At 46.8% G+C, this 27,208-nt stretch overlaps 1 protein-coding gene across 1 annotated transcript in view; it reads left to right on the top strand.

The window, feature by feature from the left end:
* The window catches only part of NHS (NHS actin remodeling regulator), a gene marked incomplete at its 5' end in the record, with an annotated part of 264,852 nt that extends 237,871 nt beyond the window's left edge, over positions 1-26,981 (top strand). Inside the window, 8 exons of the mRNA XM_082011960.1 lie at positions 2,055-2,207; positions 4,595-4,728; positions 14,122-14,184; positions 16,397-16,589; positions 19,881-20,012; positions 21,271-24,228; positions 24,724-24,850; positions 25,581-26,981. Coding sequence (XP_081868086.1) covers positions 2,055-2,207; positions 4,595-4,728; positions 14,122-14,184; positions 16,397-16,589; positions 19,881-20,012; positions 21,271-24,228; positions 24,724-24,850; positions 25,581-26,205 — 4,385 coding nt within the window. The 3' untranslated portion in view covers positions 26,206-26,981. The remainder of the gene's footprint in view (positions 1-2,054; positions 2,208-4,594; positions 4,729-14,121; positions 14,185-16,396; positions 16,590-19,880; positions 20,013-21,270; positions 24,229-24,723; positions 24,851-25,580) is intronic.
* Positions 26,982-27,208: the final 227 nt, after the last annotated feature.

Here is a 27,208-nt window from a genome sequence, read left to right as displayed (position 1 = left end):
CACATGCTGTAAGCTGAGGGAAACCCCACCTGCAAAAATCCACTGCGAAGCAAAGCCAGGCTGCCTGCTGGGCACAGAGTTCGGGGTCCCTTCGGCGGTGCTGAAGCTCTGAGAACCTGAACTTCAGCAGGTCTATCACCGTATTAGACCACCGTTTCCGTCATGACATCCACAAAGTTTTGTGAACTGGGTTTTTTTCTTATCAAGGAACTTGATAAAATCTGCCCACATCCCGCATGTGGCAGCATGGTTCCTAGGTTTCTCCTCTCCCTCCTTCTTCTCCTACTGTACTTTCCAGTTCCTTTCTCCATACAAAGCACTGGTATGCCTTCAGATCGAGTGAATGTTGCTCTGCATTAAAGAAAGCAACAAAAACAGAAAGAGCAAAGCATCTCCACCAGAGAGCAGCTCTCTCACTCCCCCTCAAAAAAGGGCAACTGCTCCTGCAGGTCGGAGAGTGCAAAAGCACGGGAAGTAGATGAGAGGCCCAAAATGTGCTGGTTCCTTGGCTGGAGACAACATACTGCTGTGGACATCCTGCTGCCAACCCTTTTCTTTGGCTTGGCCTCCCCCTCGGTCGTGTTCCACAACAGCGGCACATCCCTTCTCCTTCCCTTTTGGAAGCGGCAAGGGCCCTGCCGGGCAAGGGCCGGGGGCTGCGCTTGCCTGGAGTGGTAAAAGCAACGTAAGGGGAGGGCCCAGCCACAAAACGCTCATCATCTCAGTGGGCAAGAGGGAGGCTGGAGAAGGGAACGGGCATGCAGGCTGGGTCACTAACACAGAGTTGCAAATCCCTGGTAGTACCCTCCGTGGAAGAGGCTCTGGCCATCAGCGTTGTGTGGGACTGTGTTGAGATTGAAGCCGCCTCTGTTCTGCTCGTGGCAGCTCCTCTGGGCTCTCGCTGGTCGAGAGAGACGAGAGCGAGGGAGAGGAGCACGTGGCCAGTGAGGGGACCAACCTGAGGCACACTGGTTGTTCGGCTCCTCACTGGGGAGGGAACCCCAGGAGGGACCTCCACCGCCCTTCCTCCCGTGCACGCGGGAGCCCGCCTGGGTCGCGCTGCGCTGTCCTGTAAGCACAGCAGCTGCTGCAGCTCCGTGGCCTTGCACGGGAGGTGGCTGGAGAGGCTGTTTGTATTGATGCCTCTAGAAGAAGGAGCAAGACCAGTGCTACGGCTGAGGACGTGCCGCGTGCTCTGCTGCGTTAGGTGAGCTGCCGAGCACGGGTGGGACAAGCCTGCTCCATGCAGCCAGCCGGGGCAGAGCGCTGGCATCGGCCACGGCCCTCCTCTCCTGCTTCGGCCCTTGGAAAGCTAGCTGCTGCGCATGATGAGGTTGGGCACATCTCCCCTGAGTCCCGGTGCTCCTGAGAAATTCTCTCAAACCTTCAGTGGACTTGGGTCATGTAACTTTCAGAGGCAGACTTCTGGGATTTCTCTATAGCGGAACTGAAGCGTTCCTGTCCCTCAGAAGTCCCTGTCTATTAAGGGAACCTCTTTTGATAGGTGACAGTTAAAGTCACTCTTTAAAGTGCGAGTCAGTAAAGGGTGGGCAGTTAATCTCAGTCGCTACACGCTGGAAGGCAACGAGCTAGTAACCTGTGTCAGAAACTAGTTGTGCGTAACATGATGTAGTGAAAGAGCACATTGGCAGGAGAATGAGTAAATGGAAGATCCATTCCTCCCTCTACCCTTGCTCAAAATGTCACTGTGGCAAGATTGCATAGCTTCTTTGCGTTTTCATTTTGCTATCTATAAAATGATTATGCCTTTAGTCCATGTATTTAACAGCTATATACTATCATTGCACCTACTTGCCTCCATAGAGCCATTTGCTGTCTGGCAAAAAGGCGTTGTCTAAATGCTAAGTGGTATAATGTGGTATGGAAACATGGAGAAGATAATGGTCGCAGTTATTAGGTGGGAGGAGAGGTGCTGTAACATCCCCAGCGCTCGTTCTTGGCACGGCTGTTTCAAGCGAGAGCCTTTGCTTTTCAGCTAGGTCATGGTAAGAGAGGCTGGGAGTCTTACCTCGCACTCTGGCTTTACCCTACAGCTGTCTCCAACCTGGATGCAGAGAGCAAACTGAGTGTCTATTACCGAGCACCTTGGCATCAGCAAAGGAACATCTTCCTCCCCTCCACCAGACCACCTTGCGTGGAGGAGCTGCACCACCACGCCAAGCAGCACCTGCGAGCCCTGCGCAGAGGTAGGTGCTCGCCTGCTCCAGTCCCTCGCGCGTGATGGCTCTCCACGGTCCCCTCCAGGCAGCAGCAGGGTGTTCAGGCACAGGGCTGTGGCTGCTGGTCTCCACTGGGACCTCGGTACTCCGGCTAAGAAATAAAGCTGAAGAAACCCTAGCAGTAGAAAAGGCTTGTGCCCTCTTCGGCTTGTTTATGATTACTGGAGTAGAGCTGAAAAGGACTTTTTACTTTTCCTTTTTACATTCTTTGTTTGTATGTTTTTCTATTGAAGTGGATATGTCTGACCTGTGTGAGCAAATCCATGCACTGACCCCAAAAGGATGGAGGCACTGGGTGTTTCAGCAAGGCCATCTTGCCTCCCTCTGCTAAACAGATGTTAAACAATGCCTCAGCTCCGGGACAGATAAGATTTAACTTCCCAAGGGCTGAAACTGGAGCCCAGTGGTATTTAGAGAGTCTCCACAGAATGTGAGCTGTCTGCATGGGGTTTCCAAGCACGATACTGGAGGAGACCTGCATCCTTCAAGGGTGGCAGCCGAAAGCCAGGTGATACCCCAGACAACTTGGAAGGGTCAGGCCCCTGTCCCCTCCCCAGGCCAGGGAACACCTCCTGACATCACCTAATGAACTGGAGACCTGTAGCCTCAACACTGGATCACGCGACACAGGGAGGAAGCAGGAGCGATGACAGTCATAACCAGGCTCCTGGGTCCCTGCCATGAAGGGCGTTTCCTAGGTGCAAATATCTGGATGGTCCTACAACAGCACGCTACAGGGAAGGCAAAAGATGGAGAAAGGTTATTTTTCACTGGGAACCTAACCAAGGAAAAATTCTAACCGGGAAGCATGTAAAAATAGGCAAACAAGCCTGTCTTTCTTCTGTGCCCTAAGGAAGGAGAAAAATCCATGCAGGTCACCCTTAAAATGTTCAGCAGCAGCCTCCTGTGTTGGAAGTGTTTTGCGCCAACAGCTATCATTGCCTTGCTCATTTATTATTGTTATCAGGTTATAATAATAATCGATTATTCTGCAGAGCATCTGTTAGCTGGCTAAAATGTTCCAATTCATTACCCCATTTGAACCTCTCTAGGTATTTTAGCTCAAGAACACACTGAGGGTGCTGTATGTCTTCATAGCGCTGCAGAGAGCGATACTGCCAAACAGCAATCACAGTAGTGTTGGAGTAGAGCAGAAGCTGGTTTTTCTGCTCTTAGCAGATCTGCTTTGCAATTGTCCCAGGACCAGTCTGATCTCTGCCTGCCATCTTGTGGGCAGGAGAAATCCTGACAGCAGCACGGGAAGGCAGCTGTCAGAAAATGCCTCATCATTTTAAAGTTACAAATCTCTGGTTTGGCAACTTCCCATCCTCCGTGTTTAACGGCAGCTGCGCAGGTTCAGCGGGCAGCTTGGCATGTGCTGCTTTATTTTATTTTCCAAATAACTGCATATATTGGAGTGAAATTATAATGGGAAATTAACCCTAAACATGTTTATTGTGTCTCATCTATTTCTTCTATCAGAATTTCATTACCTCTTTATGTGTTTAACCAGAAACAGTTAAAACTAAACATTACATCAGAAAAACAGCTATGCTAGCGGCAAACATTGTTGGCTGGACCGTAGCTATGTGTGTCAGGTGAATCCATCATCCCCTTCCAGCAGCACTCCTGTAAACTGTAATTATCTGTCACCTAAAATTAGAGGTGGGAAGTCCATGAGTGTTCTCCCATTCCCTTGGAAAGTTTTAGACACTTGGATCTGATGCTGGAAGAGAGCTGAATATTGTGAGCCCATGGTGAAGGAAGACTCCTCTGGGCCTGGGGTGGAGACATTTTGCCTTTTCCAGGATGATCTCCTCCATGCCAGGACACAGAGCTGCCACTGCAATAACATTCATGATGTCAAGCCAACACTCAGGACCTGGTGCTGCCATGCAGCCAGGGAAGGAAATTCTACCTGGGGCTGGGTTTCCTTCTTTCTCCTCAGAAGGGTATATTTTAAACAGGTAGAGTGCAGGCATTACTGCAGCTCAACATTTCAAGGCAACAGGACCTGCGGGTTCCCATTGGGAATCAAGACTCAGGTCCCAAGTGCCTAGAAGGTTGCTCCTTTGTCACTTGGGATGAAAGGTATAAATCTCATTTGGGAAGAATTCAGCCTCAGTGCACACGCTGGGGTGCGTTGTATGAGCGTTGCTCTTCCAGGGGCTTGGATGTCCAGTAAGTGCTTCTCCCCTTCAGTTGCAACACAGATCATAGGTACTGGTCAGTGGAGAAGAGGAGGATCTTCATCTTTGGAGTCCACATCCTGTTTGTGTCTGTTGTACTGTTAATACAGATATTTATATGTTTTTAACACTCTGAAATCATGTCTTCTTTCTTCTCCAAAACAGAACATCGAAGCCGAGGTGATAACAGAGAGCAAAAAGTCCAAGGCCCCATCGCAGTGGTGGCTCCCCCCTTTCCTCCCTTCCCCGCAATCTGCAGTCAAAAGAGGCAAGCGATAAAGGACCGGCACTTGCTACCTGTAAGTCTTTCACAACAGCTATCACACACAACCACATTATTAGCATTGTGGGACCCACGTGTGACAGTGCTTCACAAGTGCCCCTCCCCAAGCCTGTGCAGGTACAGCACAGCTACCTTAAAGACTGACCAGTAACATAACTCAAGTCACAGCTTCCAGCAGCTGGCCCCAGGATGCACATTTCCGTTGAGAAACTTCTTATTTTCACACATGGCCAGCACACATATGCACTCACTCACACACACCTGCACAGTCCTTCACATTCTCCACTCCTGCTTTAGGTAGCACTTCCAAGGACCCTCCTGTAATTTCAGTAAGTGCTGTAATTTCAGCCCTTGCATTAGCATTGCCAGGAGCCAAGAACTCAAGGGCTTTGAGTGCTGGCTTGAGACTCACGTGCATGCAAATAGGCTCAAGCAGCACTTCTCCAGCTACAAGGAACTACAGTTTCCATGTATGCATGGGCAATGGTCCTGTTCTGCAGAGTCCACCTATAGTTTTTTCAGATGCATCATTTCTCACACATGTCCTTGCAGCCAGCCAAGCAGGAGCTCCAGCTGAAGATCTGGTCCTGTATGTCTGTGCTGACTTGCCCCTGCTGCAGTAATCTGAAATCAAATTAGTGTTGACGATATGGTATTTATCATCATTAAAGGAAATGCACCCGGATCCAGAAATGTAACATTGATTGTGTCCCTAATTCCCACTGGTTTCAACAGGACTTCAGTACCTCTGTGGCTTGGGGTGTTTGACCCATGGAAGTGTCATAGTAGCTAAATTCTGTTCTGTGATAAAAGCCACCACATTCCTCAAACCGTTTTAAATTCCACTGGTCAGACCTGGATTTGACTTTCAATTGATGCATATGTCTAATGCCAGCCCTCAGTGTAGGGACAGATCTGCCCTGCATCTGCAGGTACAGGAACATTGGCATCTGTAGAGATGCTACACCCATGAGCACATTATTAAGTGTGTAGCTACTGAATCATCACCTACTTAGCTTAAAAATCGAAGTACATTCATCCTAATTCATTATATTAACCGTATGGAAATACTATAATGGTAAAGGAGTCACAGTGTAAAGCACCTGTCCAGGCACCAAAGCATCAGCTAGCCAGTCCATAAGAAGAGTTTTGTTTCTCATTTGAAACCATGAGATGCGTGATAAGGTTTCGGTTAGTTTGACTATTCTGGCTCTTTCGCTGCTTATCTGGATAATTTCAAGGAAAGCATCACCATCACTGTAGGCTTTGAACTGGTTAAATTTGAAGGCCTTATGATTCAACTGAAAGAAGATCTCTTGATGTTAAAGAGATAGAAAAGAGTAGGAAGACATAAAGGAGAAACACGCTTATCTGTTTCTTCTTTATAAGTCATCATCAAAGCTAGAGCTGTTGTAGGTCACTGAAAGGTAAAGGAGAGGCGACTCCACATTATGGATCAGAACTAGTTACAGATAACAGTTTGGACCGTATATTGAACAGAAAGCTCTCTTAGTTAGTATCAGATGGGGAATGAGGCATGCCTTTTGAAATTGCATACTCAGTGGCGAAAGGCCTGAATCTTTGCTGTGTTTGGAAAACAACCAGTGTGTTTCAGACATTACTTCCATCTGTGGAACACAAAATAATATCAAATAGTGAACAAACCTCTGAGTCCTGTATTAGTTGGCAAAATTAAGTCATGCTGAATGCAGATGTCTTGGCTTTATCAGCAAGTCCACCTTTTTCTTTTCAAGAGGGAAAATATTAAGCTTTGTGCCTACCCATATTGGGCCTTTTTTTGGAAGCTGACCAGGTTCAGTGTTCCCCTGAGGAGGAGCAAACAAGAGCTGCTTGGAGGTTGTTGTCCTATCAATTTCAAGGCATCTGGCAATGTTCTGCTTTGGTAATTGCAAATACTCCAAGGCCAGAGTACTTCAAAGTGCCTTGACCCATTTCTTAGAGAACTCCTTGTTCATAGGGCAACTGTAAAAAGAGAGAACAAGGCAAGATGAATCTGCACATGAATGCTCGGTCCAGCAGAAGGTTTATCAGAGACTTTACAAGACACTGCAACAATGAATAACTAATTGATATTGAATGATATCATCACAAGAGAAAGTTGAGAATGCTGTTATTAGCTTGCCCTTTTTGGCATAAGCTTTTTGACATCTGCAAAGGCATATCTGCTTCAGGGCCTGTTGGTAATGTTTTATATCTTATTCCAGTCGATTGTATCATCTACTCGTCAATGAACTAAAGATGTTAAATCCCACAAGAATTTTTATTCATGGCATAGCAGTCTGTTTTGTATCCCACTTTTCTGATGCATTGGAAAGGTGATGGTGAAAGCAATACTAAACATGAATAAACACCCCTTTCTGCATTTCTTATAAATTCAGTGATCAACAAGAACCTGGGAAATTTTTAAAAGTTACAGTATCTGACTTTTCCAAACTGCTCACCGAAGTTAAACACATTCATTAAGGAGCTGAAATAAGTGGCTTGTTTTTGAGAAACGTTCACATTACTACTGTGAGGACTGGGAGAACTATCACTGCTGAAAGCTACTGAAAAACAGGTCATCTATATCTGAGACCAGCCAAGGTTTCCACATTTGTACATTTTGGCTGCTGGTTTATTGCTACCAATTAGGTGGCTATGAGCTTTTCTAAAGATCTTGCATATTGTATAGTAAAGCTAGAGAAAATCAACCACAATGAATGATGATTCACTTCTAAGGATGACTGTTTTTACAGGGAGGACAATGCCAAAGTCCCACAAATTCCAAGAAAGACCAAATGAACTCAAGTCCAAAGTGACTAATGCCAGTGTGAATTGGTCTGGAGAGATGTTTTGGAGTGTTCCATCACAAGATCATTTTGTTGTGGAGAAGTAGAGAACTAGAAATGACATAGGATCTTTTGTGTCCCAGGCAAGACAAATTTGGAGTTAGCTTTATAGTCTACTCTTGTTGCAGGAACTGCCCTGATTTGTCTGATGAAAGGTCCACTTAGCCCAAAGGCCAGAAGGGGATTCATCAGGAAATGATACAAGAATAGGGCATGGTTTATGCCATTTATTGTCCCATGATTTATCTTTCCGGTTTCATACAGAAATTGGTTACAGAGCTCCCAAGCCAGTCATCAAATACAGAATAACAACCACCAAGGAACCTCTCTGCATTGAATTTGAGACTCGTTTAATCCATTTTTTAGCGAATTTACACCTTGGCCTCAACAGCATCGTGTGACAATGACTTTAACAATCCATATGAAAGTGTATCTTTTGTTTGTTTCAAACCTGATGCCTCATAATTTCATCGCATCCCTTCTAGTTCTTAGACTGTGAGAAACAGTGAGCACTGCTTTCCCTTTCCCTTTCTCCATGCCCCTCCTGGTTTTGCAGGCATGATTTTACCTTCCTATCCACAGAATCACAGAATCACAAAATCATTAAGGTTGGAAAAGACCTTTAAGATCATCAAGTCCAACCGTCAACCCAACACCACCATGTCCACTAAACCATGTCCTGAAGTGCCACGTCCACACATTTTTTGAACACCTCCAGTGATGGTGACTCTACCACCTCCCTGGACAGCCTGTGCCAATGTTTGACGACTCTTTCAGTAAAGAAATTTTTCCTAATATCCAATCTAAACCTCCCCTGGCACAACTTGAGGCCATTTCCTCTCGTTCTGTCACTAGTTACTTGGGAGAAGAGACCAACACCCACCTTACCACAACCCCCTTTCAGGTAGTTGTAGAGAGTCATTCATCCACCCCAGTCATTCATTTTTTAAAGCTGAAAAACTCTAGCATACTTAGTCTCCCTCTACACAGAAGAATTATACAACTGAACACATTTATAAGTATCATTTGTTGGGATTTTTGCCAATGAAAAAAAAACAAAACAAAACCAAACCCCCAAAATAATCTGAAGAGAGTATAAGGAAGGTATGGACTTGGGAAAATGAGGGAAATATTCCTCACACATGTTCCCATGACAACCCTGCCTGTAGCACTGCTGAGGCCAGTCACTGAGTGTGAAGATGCTGTGTCATTCCAGTTGCATTTCAGACTGCTCTTTCATTTCCTCTGCATTTTTTTCTGTCTCTGGTTTCCCCAAGTCTATCCAGCCAGGCTCTGAAATCTCAGTGTTCCAAGTTCAGAATGTCATGGGACCACACTTTCTCAAACCCCTTGTGGCACAGCTGTTATAATAGAACAAGGGAGATGGAGCAAGGAACCGTTAATATTTGGACATCCACACTCAAAATTGCACAAAGTTCAGTGTCAGTTTGTTCATAAATGTAATGGTAATGTGAAGAGAAAATTACGCATCAGGTCATTTTATTCCACCTCTTTGCCATTTCAGAAGTACTCCCTATGGTCTGCCTTAGCACGCTTTGTACAGCAAAGGGAAACACAACTGAATGTACTAACTTTCACACAGTTTTGTGCTGAAGCCATACAGAGCCTCAGTAAAAAATAACTGAGTTAAGGGCTTGGCACGAGTTGGGCTATGCACTTTCTGTGTGCAAATCCTTCCTGTAGCTGTTAGAAATAAAACCTACCTGACTTTATTCATCAGAATGAACTTGTATTGTGCACTATTTGTGCAATAAGCATAATACCTACTACCCTGTATCGTGGGATGATTATTTTGTACCTTTGCCTGCTGGAATGCCATGTGTGGTATGACTTCTGTCAGCAAACACATCTTATTTTTGTCTTTACCTTGTCAAAACATTGGAGCAAAACATTAATCGTTAGAGGATTGTCAGTACTGTAACAGATCACATTTGTGATGCTCCAAAAAAAACCTAACCACAAGCAGATAAAACAAAAACTTGAGGAGAATGAAATATGGAAATACTAATGTTGTGAGCAGGCAGGTGAGCAGGGCTGTGTTTTGCAGCAGAAATAGCTCGGTCAGATGTATCCTTGTTTTCTCTTCGGCATCAGTTGGTTGCATGAGAAAGCAGCTGTATAGGTACAAATCTTCATTCCTAATTAAGTAGTCAACTGTGCTCTGAAAACACTGGAAAGCTGCTAACCTTTTATTAGTATTTCTTCTCCTTTTACCAGACCTTTATTTTTTCCACCAAGTAAATCAATACCATTTTCTTGAACTCCTGTGAGTTAATGAAGCAGCAGGCTCTCCGTTTTACAGGCAGAGAAATGGGAGACAGGGAGGTTTCACCCAAGGCCACAGAAGAAGTCAGTACTCGACTCACGTGAATGAGAAATTAAACACTAGTTCACACTTATTCAACATGTCACCTTTCCAGTATGTGAATATTTGCTTTCAATCATGAAGTCAGGATGTACTGTTAATAAGTACAAATTATTCCTGTGCTCATGTAGGGTGAAAGCAGCCTGCGTATATTCTGTTCACCATTGGAAATAGACCATACATGGAGCCTGCAGATGCTGAAGCTACATGCTAATGCTCTGCTTGGGTGAATGTCACCCACTTCATTCATAAGGTCTTCCTGGGAAGGAAATTTCTGCCACCCAGTGCTATAGAAGCCTGAAGTCAGTAATAATATCGATCCCGTATGCTTTTTATTAGCTGCAACTTTTAAATAATCTTCTGGAGAATAGCGCTGTGCTGCGAGCCGCCTCCTGCCCTCGCCAAGGCTGTGTCGGCACTGCCAGCTCTGGCCCTGTGCTGCTGGGCGTTGTGGCTCGGCCACCACGGTGTCCTGCGAGGTAACGCCTTACCTACACGGCCAAACACAGCTGAGGGGGAAGGAATCAACTCTAGCCGTGCCTAAATTTGACAACCATGTTGAGGATAAATGCTCTTGATGAGTCTTTAGAATTCTCAAAACATTTTTAATTACCTGAAGAAAAAATTATTTCTTTATTCTTGGGTTTATGTTTTTCCCCACACTATTGCCCTGTGTTCAATACGTCCTGTGCACTAACTTTGAAATCCTGTAATGCTATCACCATAGGTAAGGCAGGCTAGGTACATGATTTAATACAAATGATGCTTCTTGCACTAGTCTTCCCTTATATCTTGAAGATCTCACACAACAGTGGCATCTTAAAGCTTTGGAAAACAGAAGAGGGGTTGAAGTGGCATTTTTGTCCTCTTATTGGCCCATTCATTTCCTCCTCCAGATCCCAGCTCTGGGACAATAAATAGGGCAGGCCCATAAATTGCCAGGTTGGCAACTTTGTCAACTGCTAAATTGCTTCTTTGTCACTGCACTGATGGGATTTAAGATTTTCATTCACTAAAAGGGTGAATCGTGTGTCCTGACTTACGTACCTGCAAGTATCGCTAGGCTCCCCCTAAAATCAGTGGGGTTTCAGAACACTAAAATCAGACTGTTCAGGGGTGCTTCATAGAATCATAGAACAGTTTGGGTTGGAAAGGACCTTTAAAGGCCATCTAGCCCAACCACACTGCAGTGAGCAGGAACATCTTCAACTAGAGCAGGTTGCTCAGAGCCCCGTCCAACCAAACCTGGAATGCTTCCAGGGATGGGGCATCTACCACCTCTCTGGGCAACTTGGGCCAGTGTTTCATCACCCTCACTGTAAAAAAATTCTTCATTATATTTAGTCTAAATCTACCCTCTTTTGGTTTAAAACCATTACCTCTTGTCGTATCACAATAGGCCCTGCTAAAAAGTCTGTCCCCATCTTTCTTACAAGCCCCCTTCAAGTACTGGAAGGCTGCCATAAGGTCTCCCTGGAGCCTTCTCCTCTCCAGGCTGAACAACCCCAACTCTCTCAGCCTGTCCTCACAGGAGAGCTGTTCCATCCCTCTGATCATTTGGTGTCCCTCCTCTGGACCCGCTCCAACAGGTCCATGTCTTTCCTGTGCTGAGGGCTCCAGAGCTGGACGCAGGACTCCAGGTGGGGTCTCAGCAGAGCACCCCGAGTTAAGTGCTGAAGGAAGGTGAGCTGAATTGCTCTGTGGCAATGCCACTTTCTCTTTCTCTACAGGGGAAGCCTTGTTGACTAGTTCAGGCTTGGATGTCTGACTTTTTTGTTGTAGTGCACAGAAACCGAAGACTTTCACATCAAAGAGATGCAGAACACTGAGAAATCTTATCACATGCATATGCAACCAAGATTTTTACTGCAAAGCAGTTTCACGAGCACATTGGCACCTCTGCAAGTGAAGTTGATGGGATAGCTCAGAAAATAAAGATGCTCACATTTGTCAGTGACTGCAGAATAAATCCCTATTCAAGCAATTACGCACCAGTTTTGTTTCGAAGCAATCTTAGCCCATTAAAGAAAAATGCCCATTTAAAGTATTGTGGCTTTGTATTTAACAGACTGATTATCACCATTGCCATTTGCCAAGCCCACCCACACAAAAGAAATTCACTTTGAAAACTGCCTAACTGCAGAGATTTGCCCAGCAGACCAGAACAGCCTTGAGTATATAATAATAATTTTTTGCTTAATTATGTGTTTACTCAGGACATTTAGAGATATTCTGGTCTTCTGAATGAATGAGGACATTCGAAGAGTGGCAACTCGCTCGCTCTGCCAGCATGGAGATGTTGAAATGCTGAGGGTGCTGCTATATCCCAGTGTCCCTCGGCTGCCCAGCGGCGGGCACCGCATGGGAGCAGGCAGTAGGTGACCTTGGGACCCCTTGGCGAGGTAGCAGTGGCAGCAGCTTTCTCAGGAGCACCACTGTGACATCAGGAGCTGAAATTCTGCCGGTCACCTCCATTTTTGTCCTACCTTTTCATGGTAGGAACCTACCTAGGAAGTTTGTCCCACTGTGCTTAATCAGAGACCTGAGAGTTGCACATCAGCGATGGTTGCGGGTACGTGTAACCAGAGGGGTGTTTCCACGGGGGAGTCGGAGAGAGCAGCACACAGGGGAGGTAGGAAAGCCCTGCACTGACAGGACAGACAGATGCATAGCCAGACCTTGCTTGAGGCCAAAGTCGAGCTCTCACTGTTTCTCTTGGGGAGGTTTGCCCCTGAGCGGCTCATGCACGTAGCTGTGCTTGGAGCTCAGGGCAGGAGGTCCCTCCTGTCCCCTTCTCCTTGTGCACTAAGACCATCATAGGCGTTTGCGGGACATTGCAAAAAGTTTTATATCCTGACTTCTCATCACCTCAGTAGCATTTGTCTCCCCGGTCTCAGCCGTCCACAGAGATCCTCCAACACCCTCCACAGGGAAGCTGAATTTCAGTTCAAATCCCGATCCCGTTAACTGCAGTCAGTCTGCTCAGATCCAGTGACTGGAAACTCAGCCAGAGGACCAAGAGTGAAATCACCCTTGTGTGATTCTGAAGAGTAGCCTTAAGTGGTTGATGTATCTCCGTACCCTTCGTTGCATGAACAGAGGTGCTTTTCCTGCAATAACGACTTTTCCCAGCTTGAGAAGAGAGTAGGACAAGACGGAGAATTTGGCCTTTTGAGACTCACCACAGCTTTTTTTGAGAGGAGACCATATAATGCAGTCTTTCAAACGGAGGTTTGTGGTTCGTCTATCACAGCGGTGTTGATAATGATTGGGAAGAAAAACGTTCACAGGAGTATTTTCTAGGCCTCTAATGCAGAGGGGGATAATAGCCCCCACTGAGAAACACTTGCTAGAGCTTTCCAGTGTGATCAACAGACCTGTTTTCTTTATCTCCTTTTTCGTTTTATTTCCTATTTCAAAAGAAGTCGTCCTTCGCTCCTTGGTTTTGAAAACAGGACATTGCAACAAACAAACCAGAGTTACTGTCAGAAGAGGATTTCAGAGGTGCAGGGATTCAGCAAGACCCAGGACCTTCTGGGCATCGCTGTTTGTACTTTCAAGCATTATAAAAAGTGACAAAAAGCCAATTGCCCGTTGTCACCCTAACACAATGATTGCAACCTTAGAGTTGTAATGGTAACACCAGAAGACCTTAGGAATCAATGCATTTGATAGATCACCCTCAGGACCAGTATTATTCATATCCATTGCTTAAATACCTCATGAAAAAAAATTCCCTTATATTATGAAATAGATCGTTTATAATGTAATTGGATAAGTACCTCGCGCTGCTTCAGCTCCGGGCAGTTCACAGTTTGAGTTACCAAACCAATACAAGGCATTCTTGGGACAACTTAAGCGTGTCCGTACAAGGAGGTTGAACCAATTTCACTGCAGTTTTGTCTAACCTGGGTAAGCAAAATCAGCACAGACTTCACAGGGGTCCGAACCACTCTGTGGGCACAGTTGCTTGAGCTGCATTTTGTAGAGAAGTAGTCTGTTCTGGGGAGCAAACCCATCACTAGGAAACAGAGCGGAAATCTCAGCTTGTTTTGCCTCTGATGCTAGTTTATCCAGACAAAAATGATGTGCTTTTACCAGAAACGTTTTGTGTATGTTTTTAATTTTTTTTTTTTTTTTTTTTTTTTTTTTTTTTTACATTTCACATTTATAGTTTAACAGCACCCGTTCGCCCTCCCCAATTGAGTGTTGCCACATGACCCCCTGGAGTAGAAAGGTACTGGAAAAACAAGCAATCCTCAACTAACAGCCCTGTCTCAGCTCTTCTCTCTTACAGATCCTAACCCTTCCTCTTGCTTGCTTTTCACTTGCTTACTTTACTGCGCTAAAAGAAGCCTTTTCTGTTTTTCTCCTGTCAGTAAGACGCAATAATGACTTTTTTTCCGCCCCTCCCTCTTCCATTCTTCACCTTGGATGGGTTTCAGGAGCTCGTGGTGACAAGGCCACCTCCTCCTATCACCTCCTTTAAAAGGCCTGACCCGTGACAGACTTGATAGTGTTAGTGATTGCATTTCATTTCTCTTGCAATGTTTTTGCCAAACTGCCCCTTTTCTTCTTTTTTTTCCTAAACGGTAAGAAACCATTCGGGCAATGCCAGCACAACAGCGGGTATTTATTCTCTGCCCATTTGGTGATGCCACCGTTTGGGGAAGGAGGAGCTCTGGCAGCCAGGGTGACTTCGCCCGCTTTGTCCGGCGCTTCATTGTCATCCAGGGGAGGAATCAGCAACAAATGCAGCCTCCGCGTGTGCGTGTGTGTGTGTCCGTGTGTCCGTGTGTCTGTATGGCAAGGGGTGGGTTTTTTTGGCATGCATGCATCAAACTTTTTTTTTTTTTTTTGGGGGGGGGGTAGTTACCTAGGAAACAAAGTCTTTTGTGCTTGAAGTTTATATGAGCTATTCACGTCTGCTGGGGATCGGCACAAAAGCTGCAGGCAGAACGAAGGCTGCGATGTTTGACTGAGATCCTACGTGGGAAAAAGGGTTTTTTTCTTGGGGCGGGAGGAGGAGGAAGCGTGCGTTGTCTTGGGTCTGGGGGTGCTGCAGGAGGTGACGCTGGCAAGGTAAGTGCGTGCCCTCCAACAGTTTAAGTAGTAGCTGCCGAGTTAAGATCTTAAATGCTTTTGGGGCTGGGGCGAAAATGCTGTTTGGCAAGCTTGAGATGGTTAATTCCCCCGGGATTTGCGAGGAGCCTGGGCGGAGGAATGGCAGAAGTACAATGGCAGCCCGGGCGTGATCCTGCGGTGTTCAACACCCGCTCGCTGAACGCCCTGCCAAGGAGCCGGAGAGCAATGTTTTCTCTTCACCGCCTTTGCTACTGAAGCTAAAACTGGCAAATGCAGTGTAAACAGCAGGCGTGAGGGGGAAGGCTGGTAGTTAAGCAGCTGGGAATTCAGGACCGAAGAGAAAGCCAGCCTGAAAGGGATTGCACTTCGTTTTTAAAAACTGAGAGGCAGACGGACGTCCTGGGCTGGTTCGAAGAGTTATCACAGCTTATAGAAGAATGTGTTAATGGAAAAAGGGAGGGAAATTAGGCAGAAAAAGGTAAGTGTTTCTCTCCTCCGTCGCTTCCAAACAAAACGGAAACTTTTTTTTTTGCAAACAAAAGAGACCCCAAGCCTGAGTTGGTGGCCAGCACCACATAAAAACACGCTTAATTTATTTCTCTTTTGCTAGATGAAAGTATAGCGGCTTTGCAAGACAGGGTGTTGTTGGGGGATTTGTTTTTTCTTCCAAAAGAAAACAAACCACATCTGCGTTTATTCCATGCAGTTTACTTTCCTCTCTGTTTCTTTACCTTCGGTATCTAGTGCTTCTCGTAGCACGCTGTAAAAATGTGCATGGTTTCGGAATAACCCTTTGAATTTCTTCTGGTGGTGGCTGCTCTTCCAGCACCTGCCGCTTCCCGGCGCAACTGCAACTTCAGTCTGCTCGTGTTCTGAGTTTGTGAAAATGAAATGCAAATTATTTCCTGGAGCACAGAGGGGTCGTCTTTAAAACTTTGGGCCTTCTGATGCTTGTCCTCAAACGAATGGTTGTACGGGGCCAGTCCTCGCTGGTGCTCCGCAGACTTGGGTGTTCAAAAGACTGCGGATGCAAACGAGGGTCCCGGTCTCCAGCACTGGTGGGAATTGAGGGCATGCTGGCAATGGCTACCCACAAATGCAGGACGTGCCCCTTCTGGCGGAGGAGGTCTCCTGTAAATGTCACTGTAAATACGCTGAATTGTTTCCCGTGTGTTGAGGTATTTTTCTCTTATTAGCAGGCTGATATTTTTCCATTGGAAAATAGCTTGTGCTGTGTGACTTAGCTAGAATGATTCCTCCTTGCATCCCTGTAATTGATTTCTGATCTCTGTGTCTGCTTTGTTTCAAAATTAGCCTTGTGTGCCTGAGTGGGAGACACTGATTTTGAATGTATTCATTTGCAGTCCCATCCACCAGAGGACGAAGACACAGATGTCATGTTAGGGCAGAGGCCGAAAAATCCAATACATAATATCCCTTCTACACTGGATAAACAAACCAATTGGAGTAAAGCACTACCTCTCCCAACTCCAGAGGAGAAAATGAAACAAGATGCCCAAGTGATTTCTTCTTGCATTATCCCCATCAATGTCACTGGTACAAATCTCTTCTATTTCTTTTTGTATTTATTGCATGGTTCAAGGGAGGTCAAGTACTTACTTCGTTTAATTTATCTGAAGTCACGGGATTGTGCAGTCTGGGGGAAAAGACCCTAGCTTGAGGATTTAGTTTCTGGAAGACAGTGGGCTAAATTCATCCTTCCTGCGTGGTTTCTGGGGTCACTGAATCTGCATCTAGGATTAATTTGGCCCATATTTTCAGAGTGATGTTATACAGTGTAACGTAACACCGGTTCCCTTCGTAAACAATGTACTTTTGTTGTGTATATAACCTACAGTCTGTATTTACAAAGACCTCAAGTAACTTTTTGAATGTAGTTGACTGAAATAATGCAGAAAGCCACCGAAATTAATCATATGATTATCATGTGTAGCAGGAGAAGAGAAACTAGAGAATGTAGGCTACTATTTGCAGTGCTTTAAACATGCGAGGCATGACTGGGTAGCATGCAAACCATCGCTCTGAGATCTCTTTAAAGGCAGCTATGCTGAAGGTATAGTAATGGCATTTTCTTTTGCTTATATAACATTTGGATATATTTGACTAGATTTATCTGAAGGAGAATTTGTTTATAGAAGCAGCAGGTATATCACTTATTAAATGTGATAGATGACTTATTTCCAGAATCAAAAATCAGGCTGTTTTTCTCTTTTTCTCTTTCTCTCCTTCCAGAGGGCTATGGTAAATTTAAAGTTGATCTGAGTTTCACTTAGTAATATTTTGCACCAAGATTCTATTAATGTAAGAGCATAAAGTGGGCTGACTTCCACGGTTATAGACTCGACTATAAACAATGAGGAAAAAAGCAAGGAGCTTTCAGTTAGCCTTCATTCCCCAGAGAAAATATTTGTATTTAATTCTATTTTCCCAGCAACTGGGGGGGGTGGGGAGGGAGAGTTACAGCCCCTCATATCCCATTGCTCTTTCCCATGTCTGCCAGCGGTGCCCAACCTTCCTGCAAGACAGGCCGCGGGGATCACCGCGGTGTCCTGGAGGGCCGTATGCCCACAGTACGGCTCCAGCCCCGGGCGTTTGCTGCCCACTTGCCAAGTGAGGGGTTCTGGGCTTTGGGGCTCGCGGCACGTCTGACCTACAGCGTCACAGTGACAAGTGCCCATCTGCTCCACCGTCTGCTGCATGAATCCTGCTTGGTGACGGCCCCACGGTTCCCCTCCAACCTGGCAGCGGAGGTGACGCTGCACAGCGCTGCCAGGTCTGCCCGCCCGGGGAGGTGGCAGCCAGGAGCGGGTGTCCCCGCCGCCGGACGGTGCTCCTGGCCGGCCGGGGCCCCATGGGAGGAAAGGCGGCTGGCCGCCGGAGCCACTGGCACAGACCCTGCCGGGCTGAGGCTGGGAGACGGCGGGTCAAGGTCGCAGGTTGGGCACTGCTGACAGACGTCCCTGTGGAAAGCAGCGAATCACATGGCATGTTTCCACGAGGTAAAGCTGGTGTTAAAGGGATGCTCTCTCTAGATTCCACGTAGGACCCTGACTGGTGTAGGCTTTCTAGTGTGGCTAATGCAGTTGAGAGGAGAGTTAGGTCTGGGACCGATGTTAACTTTTCCAGTAATAGCCCTTTTTGCCTAGACTCCACCTGCCATACATTGGAACCAAATTCCCACTGATCAGTTTTACAGATCAAGAATGGTATGTAATCTTCTGGATGTTTATGTGTATCATTCTCATTAGAACTAATGGGAATAATTTGTACGCGTCACAGAGAGGACATACCCTCTCCCACTTTCCTCTTGGAGATGACCCCCGTGCGTCTGGCACACAGAGCATGTTTGGCTAACTCACAGTTGGTGGAAAACCAGCAATGATGCTGATTGATTTTTCGTTTCAAAGAGTTTGCTTTCAGTTCTCTGTTTTTGTTTTTTTAAGCTTCTCCCAACCCTGAGAAATGTTCACTTTTTTGAAAATTACTGTTGTTGGAGTTTACGGCACTTTTGTTCCATATTAAAGAAAGTTCTTCCTCTGCTTATTCCAGGGGCATTGGTGGTTACAGGACATCTGTCTGAAGCCTCTATTTCACTGTAGTAGATTTCAAGAAGAACTTTTACAAGAAAGTTACTTTTTAATGTTTTACATTGTTATGTAGTGTAATATGTACGTGTATGTCTGTGTATAATTATGTTTTCTATAATTATACGCTATTAAAATAGAGCTTCTGATCAGGATTTTTTTTTTCCTTTTGTTTGGTTTAGTTTGTTCGTTTTTCTTAAGATTACAAACCACTATACCAGCGATCCTTATGTTAGTGTTTTTATGGATCTGGCACATTTTTTCCAACTTGTCCCACGTCAACTTTAGAGAGCGTGAGTGTACAGTTGTGCAAAAAGCCAGCAGAGATGGGCACTGGTCTTCTGGTGTGCCTCCTCTGAACTTTGTTTTGACAACGCAGTGTAAAAAACAAAGTGAAAGACACTTCCCTGTGCTAATGCCATGGAAACATAAAGAAAAGAAGGAATTCTCGCCTATTCTGTATGACTGGTCATAAATAAATGTGCCCGTGAACTTGGGCTCCTAAATCCAAACTGAGGATCTTGACTGACTGCATGACCCGATTCCCAGAGCAGACTCCCACACATCCTGCCGTGTGCTGAGCACTTGCGAAAATCAGGCCACTTACTGATGCATGCAAATAAATAGCAGCTGCCCATTTATGTCACCCTTGGCCATGTGTCATCATCACCAAGAATGCTCTCTAAACTTGTGCGGGGACTTGGCCCCATTTTAGCTGTCTCCTTCCTTTTTGAAGTGTTAGCCCCCTTGGCATATTGGTCTCCTAAGAAGCGCCCAACTGCTGCAATATGGCTTTATAACTTTAAATTGTTTTCTTATGCTTAGTTGCTTAAAATAAGTCAGGCTATAGCCAAACAGATTACTATTTGCAGACAAGTTACTGTCATTGTCCTTTTGACAGATGGATAAATAGCTATAAGAACAATGCCCTGTTACCAAAAGCTCTCAATTCTATTTTCCTTCCTGATTTTCTTTTCTTTTCTTTTCTTTTTTTTTTTTTTTTTGTTTTTTGTTTTTTGTTTTTACTCCTCCTGTTATTTTTGGCAGACCAGGCTGCTGAGGGGAGCTGGAATTAGATGTAAAACTGTGATATACTGTGATATAATTTACATAAGAGCTACATAAGGGCTCCCTTATGTTTATTCACAGGCTTAATCCAAGCTCACATACCTCCACTGTGTTCCAGCCATGAAAATTTGTTTACTATTTCTAAAGGCTAATGAGACCTATTTATGGGTTGCAGGAGTTGGTTTTGACAGAGAGGCTAGTATACGCTGCTCTCTTGTTCATTCACAATCTGTACTACAGCGGAGACGAAAGTTGAGGAGGAGGAAAACCATCTCTGGCATCCCCAGAAGAGTGCAACAAGAAATAGGTGTAGTATAAATACAAATCTTCCGTAGATAGCTTTCTAACCAACTTAAATTGCAGGGATATGAGCTGCTAGCCAGCCTTCCAAAGAAACGAAACCTCGAAAGCATAAATGCTTGTGGAGTTTGGGAATGACGTGGTTTGTTTTTTGAGTTACTACAGTAAGCAAAGCTATATTACTCCATATGGCCTTGATGGATTGGGGGCCTTACCGAGTAATATAGATGCACGTGTTCAGCTCTTATTGTGTAAATGTTAATCAGTTCTTTTTTTTTTTTCCATTTTATTTCTGTTATGAACCCATAGTTATGTGCATAAAAAGTAACTAGATTAAGTGAAAGTTTTTTCTTGCATGAGGGAGCTTAAGGTGAAGAACTGACAGATGTTACTCAGCAAAGTGATGATGAGCTGTCACAACAGCTGGATAACTCAGATGAGCAGCTGGATATCTACCTTAGAGACAGCTGCTGGTACCCTGTGGGAAACTTTGCTAAATGTTCCTTTTACTTATAATGCTCGTCCTCAGTTACTTCCTTTCATTCTTTATTACCAAGGATATTTGCCTGAAATGGAGCAGCTTACCTCACTTCTTGTCCCAGGTAAATTAGGAGCAACTCTGTTGAGGGCAAATCCTGTATAAAATTGGTATTAACCCACAACAAAACTAAAACGGGATCGTTATTTCTTAATGTTCATCTGCACCTGAAGATGGCTCTGGTATCTCAGTCCATTGCCGTGAAAACTTGATGGGAAGCGGAAAGAATGTGTTTATCATAGGGAATAAGCAACCGGAGAACCTATGAAAAAAAGATCCTGTTGCCTTGCAAATATTCTTGGTAGTAAAGAAGCAGATAATGGAATTTATGAACAGACCAGTAGTGAAAATAGTCAAAACACTCACGGAGTGTTTTGTCCAGCAGCCATTCCTGAAAACTGCTTTTAACTAGTTGAAATAGAGTGACAAAAACTGAAAACTTAGTATTTATCTTAATATTTACCACAGCAAGATCAGCTCCATGTGAGATCACATAGCAGAAATAGGAGAACTGAGGTCGCATTGCAGGACTAGGAGTTTCCCCACCTCACCAGGATGAGGTCAGCCTTATATACTCTTGATAGCAAAGCTAAATTTGGTCCAATGTTCAGCAAGGTTAAAAAAGAAAGAATATAGCAGATAATGCTTCTTGGGTTGCTCCGCGGGTCGTCTCGCGTGAGGAAACGTGGAGCTGTCTCCCGCTCACCCGGCTTTCCGTGTATCCTAGATTCAGACGAGTCGCCGGTGGCGAGAGAGCGCAATGTGATTGTGCACGCAAACCCGGACTTCTCCAGCTCCGGCGGCAGGAGGTCAGGGACCCGGGATTCGGAGTGCCAGACAGAAGAAATCCTGATAGCGGCTCCCTCCCGGCGGCGGATCCGTGCCCAGAGGGGGCAGAGCGTCATCGCCTCCCTCTCCCACTCCGCCGGCAACATCTTGGTGCTGGCGGATAATGGGGATGCCGTCTTCGCTGCCGCTGTCAGCAACCGCATCCGCTCGCGCAGCCTTCCTCGCGAGGGTGCCCGGGCCAGCGAGGGCCATCAGGATGCCACCACCAAGAGCAGAGGGTACGAAGCGGAGTGCTTCTTAGCTGGCCAAGAGAGGATCCCAACGAAGGGGAAGGAGGTCTTGAGCAAGCAGGGTTCACAAGAGTGCCAGCCCATCGGTTTGACTTGTCCTCAGCACCTGCACAGCCCTGAACACAGTATCGGCGAGAGGGGGAGATCGCGGCTGTCAAGGATGGCCGATTCGGGCAGCTGTGAGATTTCGTCCAACTCGGACACCTTTGGGAGCCCCATTCACTCTATCTCCACAGCTGGAGTCCTGCTCAGCAGCCACATGGACCAGAAAGATGACCACCAGTCCTCCAGTGGCAACTGGAGTGGGAGCAGCTCCACATGTCCCTCCCAGACTTCCGAAACCATTCCTCCTGCTGCCTCCCCTCCGCTGACAGGCTCTTCGCACTGTGATTCCGAGCTGTCGCTTAACACCGCGCCCAACGCCAATGAGGACTCCAGTGTCTTCATCACGGAGCAGTTTGGTGACGCCGCAGACAAGGTCAGGGGCCACAGGGCGAGCTCCTTCACCTCCACCGTGGCAGATTTACTGGATGACCCCAACAACAGCAACACGAGTGACAGCGAGTGGAATTACCTGCACCATCACCACGACGCTTCCTGTCGCCAGGACTTCAGCCCCGAGCGCCCGAAGGCAGACAGCCTGGGATGCCCCAGCTTCACCAGCATGGCCACCTACGACAGCTTCCTTGAAAAGTCCCCCTCTGACAAGGCAGACACTAGCTCACACTTCTCTGTGGATACGGAAGGATACTATACCTCCATGCACTTTGACTGCGGTCTCAAGGGTAATAAAAGCTATATTTGCAACTATGCAGCCCCGGGCTCCGAGAGCGGCCAGACCGGGAGCGTGACCTCCAGCCTGGCTGACTGTGCCTGGCAGGAGTGCGTGAGCCACAGGAGGCAGGGACGGCAGAATATCTCACTGAAGAAACCAAAGGCAAAGCCAGCCCCACCAAAACGCAGCTCATCTTTGAGGAAATCGGAGGGCAGCACCGACCTTCCTGACAAGAAAGAACCAAAGATCGGCTGTGGGCAGCATGTCTCTCACACGGCCAGGGAGATGAAGCTGCCCCTTGAGTTTTCAAACACACCTTCCCGAGCGGAAAGCTCCAACCTGCCAGCTAAGCAGGAGCTCCCCTGGGTGAACCAGAGCGAGGGCGGGTTAAAGGACACTCCGTTCGACACCGCTGACATCCCCTCCTTTAAAGATGAAGGTGCTGAACAACCTCACTATGCAGACCTCTGGCTTCTGAACGACTTGAAATCCAGCGATCCTTACAGGTCCTTGTCCAATTCGAGCACTGCTACGGGTACCACAGTCATAGAGTGCATCAAGTCACCGGAGAGCTCCGAATCCCAGACGTCCCAGTCCGGGTCACGAGCCACCACCCCATCCCTCCCCTCCGTCGACAACGAGTTTAAGCTGGCCTCCCCCGAGAAGCTGGCGGGGTTAGCCTCGCCCTCCAGTGGGTACTCCAGCCAGTCGGAGACACCCACCTCTTCTTTTCCGACCGCTTTCTTCTCGGGACCCTTGTCTCCAGGGGGGAGCAAGAGGAAGCCGAAAGTACCAGAGAGGAAGTCATCGCTGCAGCAGCCGCTCTCGAAAGACAGCACTGCCTCAGTGAGCAAAGACCTTGAACTTCCAATTATACCTCCTACTCACCTCGACCTAAGTGCTCTTCACAACGTCTTGAGCAAGCCCTTCGCTCACAGGCACCAGCTGCATGCCTTCAGCCACAGCAAGCAGAGCGCAGTCGGGGAAGCCCTGCACCCCAGCCCTCCCTCCGCCCTCGCCATCACACCCTCTGTTCTCAAGTCTGTCCACCTCCGGGCCGTCAACAAGCCCGAAGGAGGGAAACAGAAGGGCAGCATCCCAGACCTGCTCTGCATACAGGAGGCTGCCTTGATGGCGACCGACACTTCTCCGGGCAAAATGAGGCCGCTCATAGCTAAGAAACCAGTATCGCGCCAGTACTCCACGGAGGAGGCCATAATGTCGTACATTGACGCTTCACCAGCAGAAGGGGGGCCCGGAAAGCCGCCTTTAGAGAAAAGCTCCTCCTTCAGTGGGCAGAATAGCTGTGAGCGAGAAGCCGTAACTTCAGCAAGCGTGGGTCTGGTTGAAATCAAACCCGTGAAGGTCCAAACGCACCCAGTCACCGAGCGCTTGCCAGAAAATGCCGTGAATCAGACATGTGCCATCTCCGTGGATGGGTTTCAGAAGGGCTCAGCCATCCTCACAGGTGATGATGAAGCAAAGAAACCCGGCTGGGGAGCAGAAACAGAGCACGACCTCCGGCAAGCGCAGGCTCAGCGAGAGCTCTCTGCGGGCAGCGAGGGGAGGCTGGAAGCTGGACCAGCAGGCGAAAGCCCGGCTCAGGCCGAGGGAGCAGCTGTCAGCGATCAGCTGAAGCACCAACCCAATGTAAGCCACCATGTGCCTGGGAATATCGGCTACGAAGCGGAGACGGCAGCAGTGAACTCACTCAGTGAAGCGAGTGGCAAGCAGGAAAACGATATCGCATCAGGTATCCCAACCAAAAGTGCCTCTGATGACGGCAGGGTGGACGAGACAGCCGGCAGCACGGACGAGCCTTTGCTGAAAGGTCAGTTGTGACGTCTTGCTGCGTCACATCCGATGACGTGGCTTTGGGCGTGACTGGCAGTGGAGTCAAAAAGCAGGCTGGAGTTGCAAATCAGCTTGCCTCCGCAGGTTTAAGCACAGAGCCCCCCTGATCCATTAGCTGGCCAGCCAACCCAAAGATATTTTATGCTTTTTCAGTGTATTCAGAGTGTATTTCGCTGCTATTTGTTTCCTCCCTTGTGCTGCATTTCAGCTGAAAATAGAAAAGGGAGGAGCACTAACCCTGGGTACAGAGGAGCCTTAATGTCACAGCCACACAGTATTCAGGAGATCCCAGTTCTGGTCCATAGTGGTGCCCTCTTCCTGGGCTCCAACATGCAACGTACACAATGTTTAGATCGGAGGATAAAGCCTGTGTGGCGGCATTGGCCGCTCAGTTACGAAACCTCGCGTTGGCGGTGCCGTTGCAAAGCGTGGCAGGGTCTGACTCATAGCATGGCCTCTTTCCTTGTTTAAGAGTCTTCTCCAAGTGACGAGTCCATCGTGTCACCGCTGAGCGAGGAGTCGCAGGCCGACGCTGAGGACGTCTTTGTGTCTCCAAACAAACCCCGCACTACCGAGGATCTGTTTGCAGTCATTCACAGGTGACCTAACCTCGCAGCAATGGGGAACAGTAACATGCAGCCTCACACAGTCACCCACTAACGGTAGCTGCAGGATGGTTATTCAGTGGTTAAGCATTGTCCCGAAACTACCTTCTTTAGTTCATTGAGTTTAGTTTTCTAAAAGGCAGCTTTTAAAAGATGCTTTATTATGGTCTGGTGTGTACTCTGAGTATCTTCATGGCATGTGTAGGATGCTTTACAGATAACATCAGGCTGTGCTCTCTAACAAGCGTGTCTGTCTCCAAAGAAAACTACTCGCAGTGGTTGCTGCCTTCTGCCCACTAGCTCTCTTCTGCTGAGTCACTGCAAGAATGGTGAGAAGGCATCTCTTCAAATTTAGGGTATTTTGTATTCAGCTGAAATTGGCGATCACAACTGAAATTACAGATTTCTGATACCGAATAGGTTATGCTGAGTATTATTATTACCTAAGACTCTGTATGCATCATTGTCTTTATAAAAGACCTGGTAGTCCATGCATTGTTTTGAAAGAGATGGGAGAGGTTGAAAGGGACTCTGTGGCTCAGTGCACAAGAGCTATCACGGCTTAAAGTGCTGTCAGTCACTGCTGGCCTCCGATATTTGACAGAGGGATGACGAGAACTCTAGCTAATATGAAAGCATGGTCAGTCTGTGAAACTCCAGACCAGCATTACCTGTTATTCTACAAACACAATGTATGAAAGAGTGTTCCTTTGTGTTTTTACAGATCAAAAAGGAAAGTTCTCGGGAGAAAGGATTCTGGAGACCTGTCTGTAAGAAACAGATTGAGAGCTTCATCTGGGACTAGCAGCCAGCCCCCCGCCAGCAGCACGCTCCCTGCCAGCAACGTGCCACCAGCCAGCAGTGTGGGTGCTCCCGTTAGCAGTCAGAGGTCCCCTGGGCTCATATACAGGAATGCCAAAAAGTCCAACACATCCAACGAGGAGTTTAAACTACTGCTCCTTAAAAAGGGCAGCCGATCCGATTCCAGCTACAGGATGTCTGCCACGGAAATTCTGAAAAGTCCTATTTTGCCCAAGGCTCCCGGAGAGCTGACAGCAGATGCCCCCCAAAGCCTGGAGGAGTCTCCCCCCACGGCGAGCCCCGATGCGTTGTCCCCGCTCTCCCCCTGCTCCCCTAGGGTCAATGCAGAAGGATTCTCCTCCAAGAGCTTTCCCATGTCGGCGTCTTCGAGAGTGGGGCGCTCCCGGGCGCCGCCGGCAGCCAGCAGCAGCCGGTACAGCGTGCGCTGCAGGCTGTACAACACGCCGATGCAGGCCATCTCCGAAGGAGAGACGGAGAACTCGGATGGCAGTCCCCATGACGATCGGTCTTCTCAGAGCTCAACATAGGCTGCGTGGGCGCCAGCGCCAGGCTGCCAACACCGCTCGGGCTCTGTAAGGGTGTGAATATGAGAGGCCAACGCTGTAGCAGTCAAAAAAAAAAAAAAAAGAAAGAAAAATTGCAGGGCAATATCAATGCTTAAATGTGTTTGTGTTTGTAAGATGCTGGGGAAACAAAGGACTACAGCTGTAGCTATTTATTACGTTACGTTTTCTAAAAGGAGGAAGATACGCTATGTCTGTTCTGTTTTCTTTTGGCTTCATTTGGTTTATCCCACTCTCATTTCCGTTGTCACTGTAGATTTCAAGGCTATACACTTTCCGTAGAGTTAAAAGTGACTTTGGGTTGGTTTTTTTTTCCAGAAGCTGCCCATCTAGAAACAAATCCCTCACTGTAGTGCTTCCCTATGGAGAGAAAAAAAAAAAAAAAGCTCTTGAGGATTGGTATTTTTCTACACTAAAATGAGCTGAAACAAAATTTAGAAGAAATTAACAAAACATATGTAAATACCATATTTTTGATAAAAATTTGTAAATACAATTATCAAAAAGTGGACGTGGCAAATGATTTACTGCATAACAACTTTGTTTATAGAAGACAAAAGAAGTCAAATGTAATAACTGTATTCTGTGAATACCATTTCCATATCAAACATAAAAAATTCACATGGTCACCGATAACCACTTTCAGGGCAACAAGCCTGAAGGACGACATTGAGCAGTGGAAAGGAGGAATTCTCCGCCTTAGCTAAGGAAATGGAAAGGCTGACTGCAATGGGATTAAAGTAACCATTTGTCTTTCTAAGGCAGCTCCGAAGAAGCTAACTGGGAAGCGCAGCTGGGAGGGTTACCGTGAGGATCGGTGGGGAAGGGGAGCATGCTTCTGACAGAACGAAGTCGTGTCTGATGCAAAGCCCCAAAGGGTCCCATCCCAAAGCCTCCCCTGGGCTTTTACTCTTGCAGGGATCGCTTCAGAGAGGAGAGATGTGAGAAGAAATAGTACTTAACTTTC

Source organism: Phaethon aethereus (genome assembly GCF_964289735.1).
Source record: "Phaethon aethereus genome assembly, chromosome: 1".
NCBI lineage: Eukaryota > Metazoa > Chordata > Aves > Phaethontiformes > Phaethontidae > Phaethon > Phaethon aethereus.
This window is presented reverse-complemented; position numbering and strand designations above follow the sequence as displayed.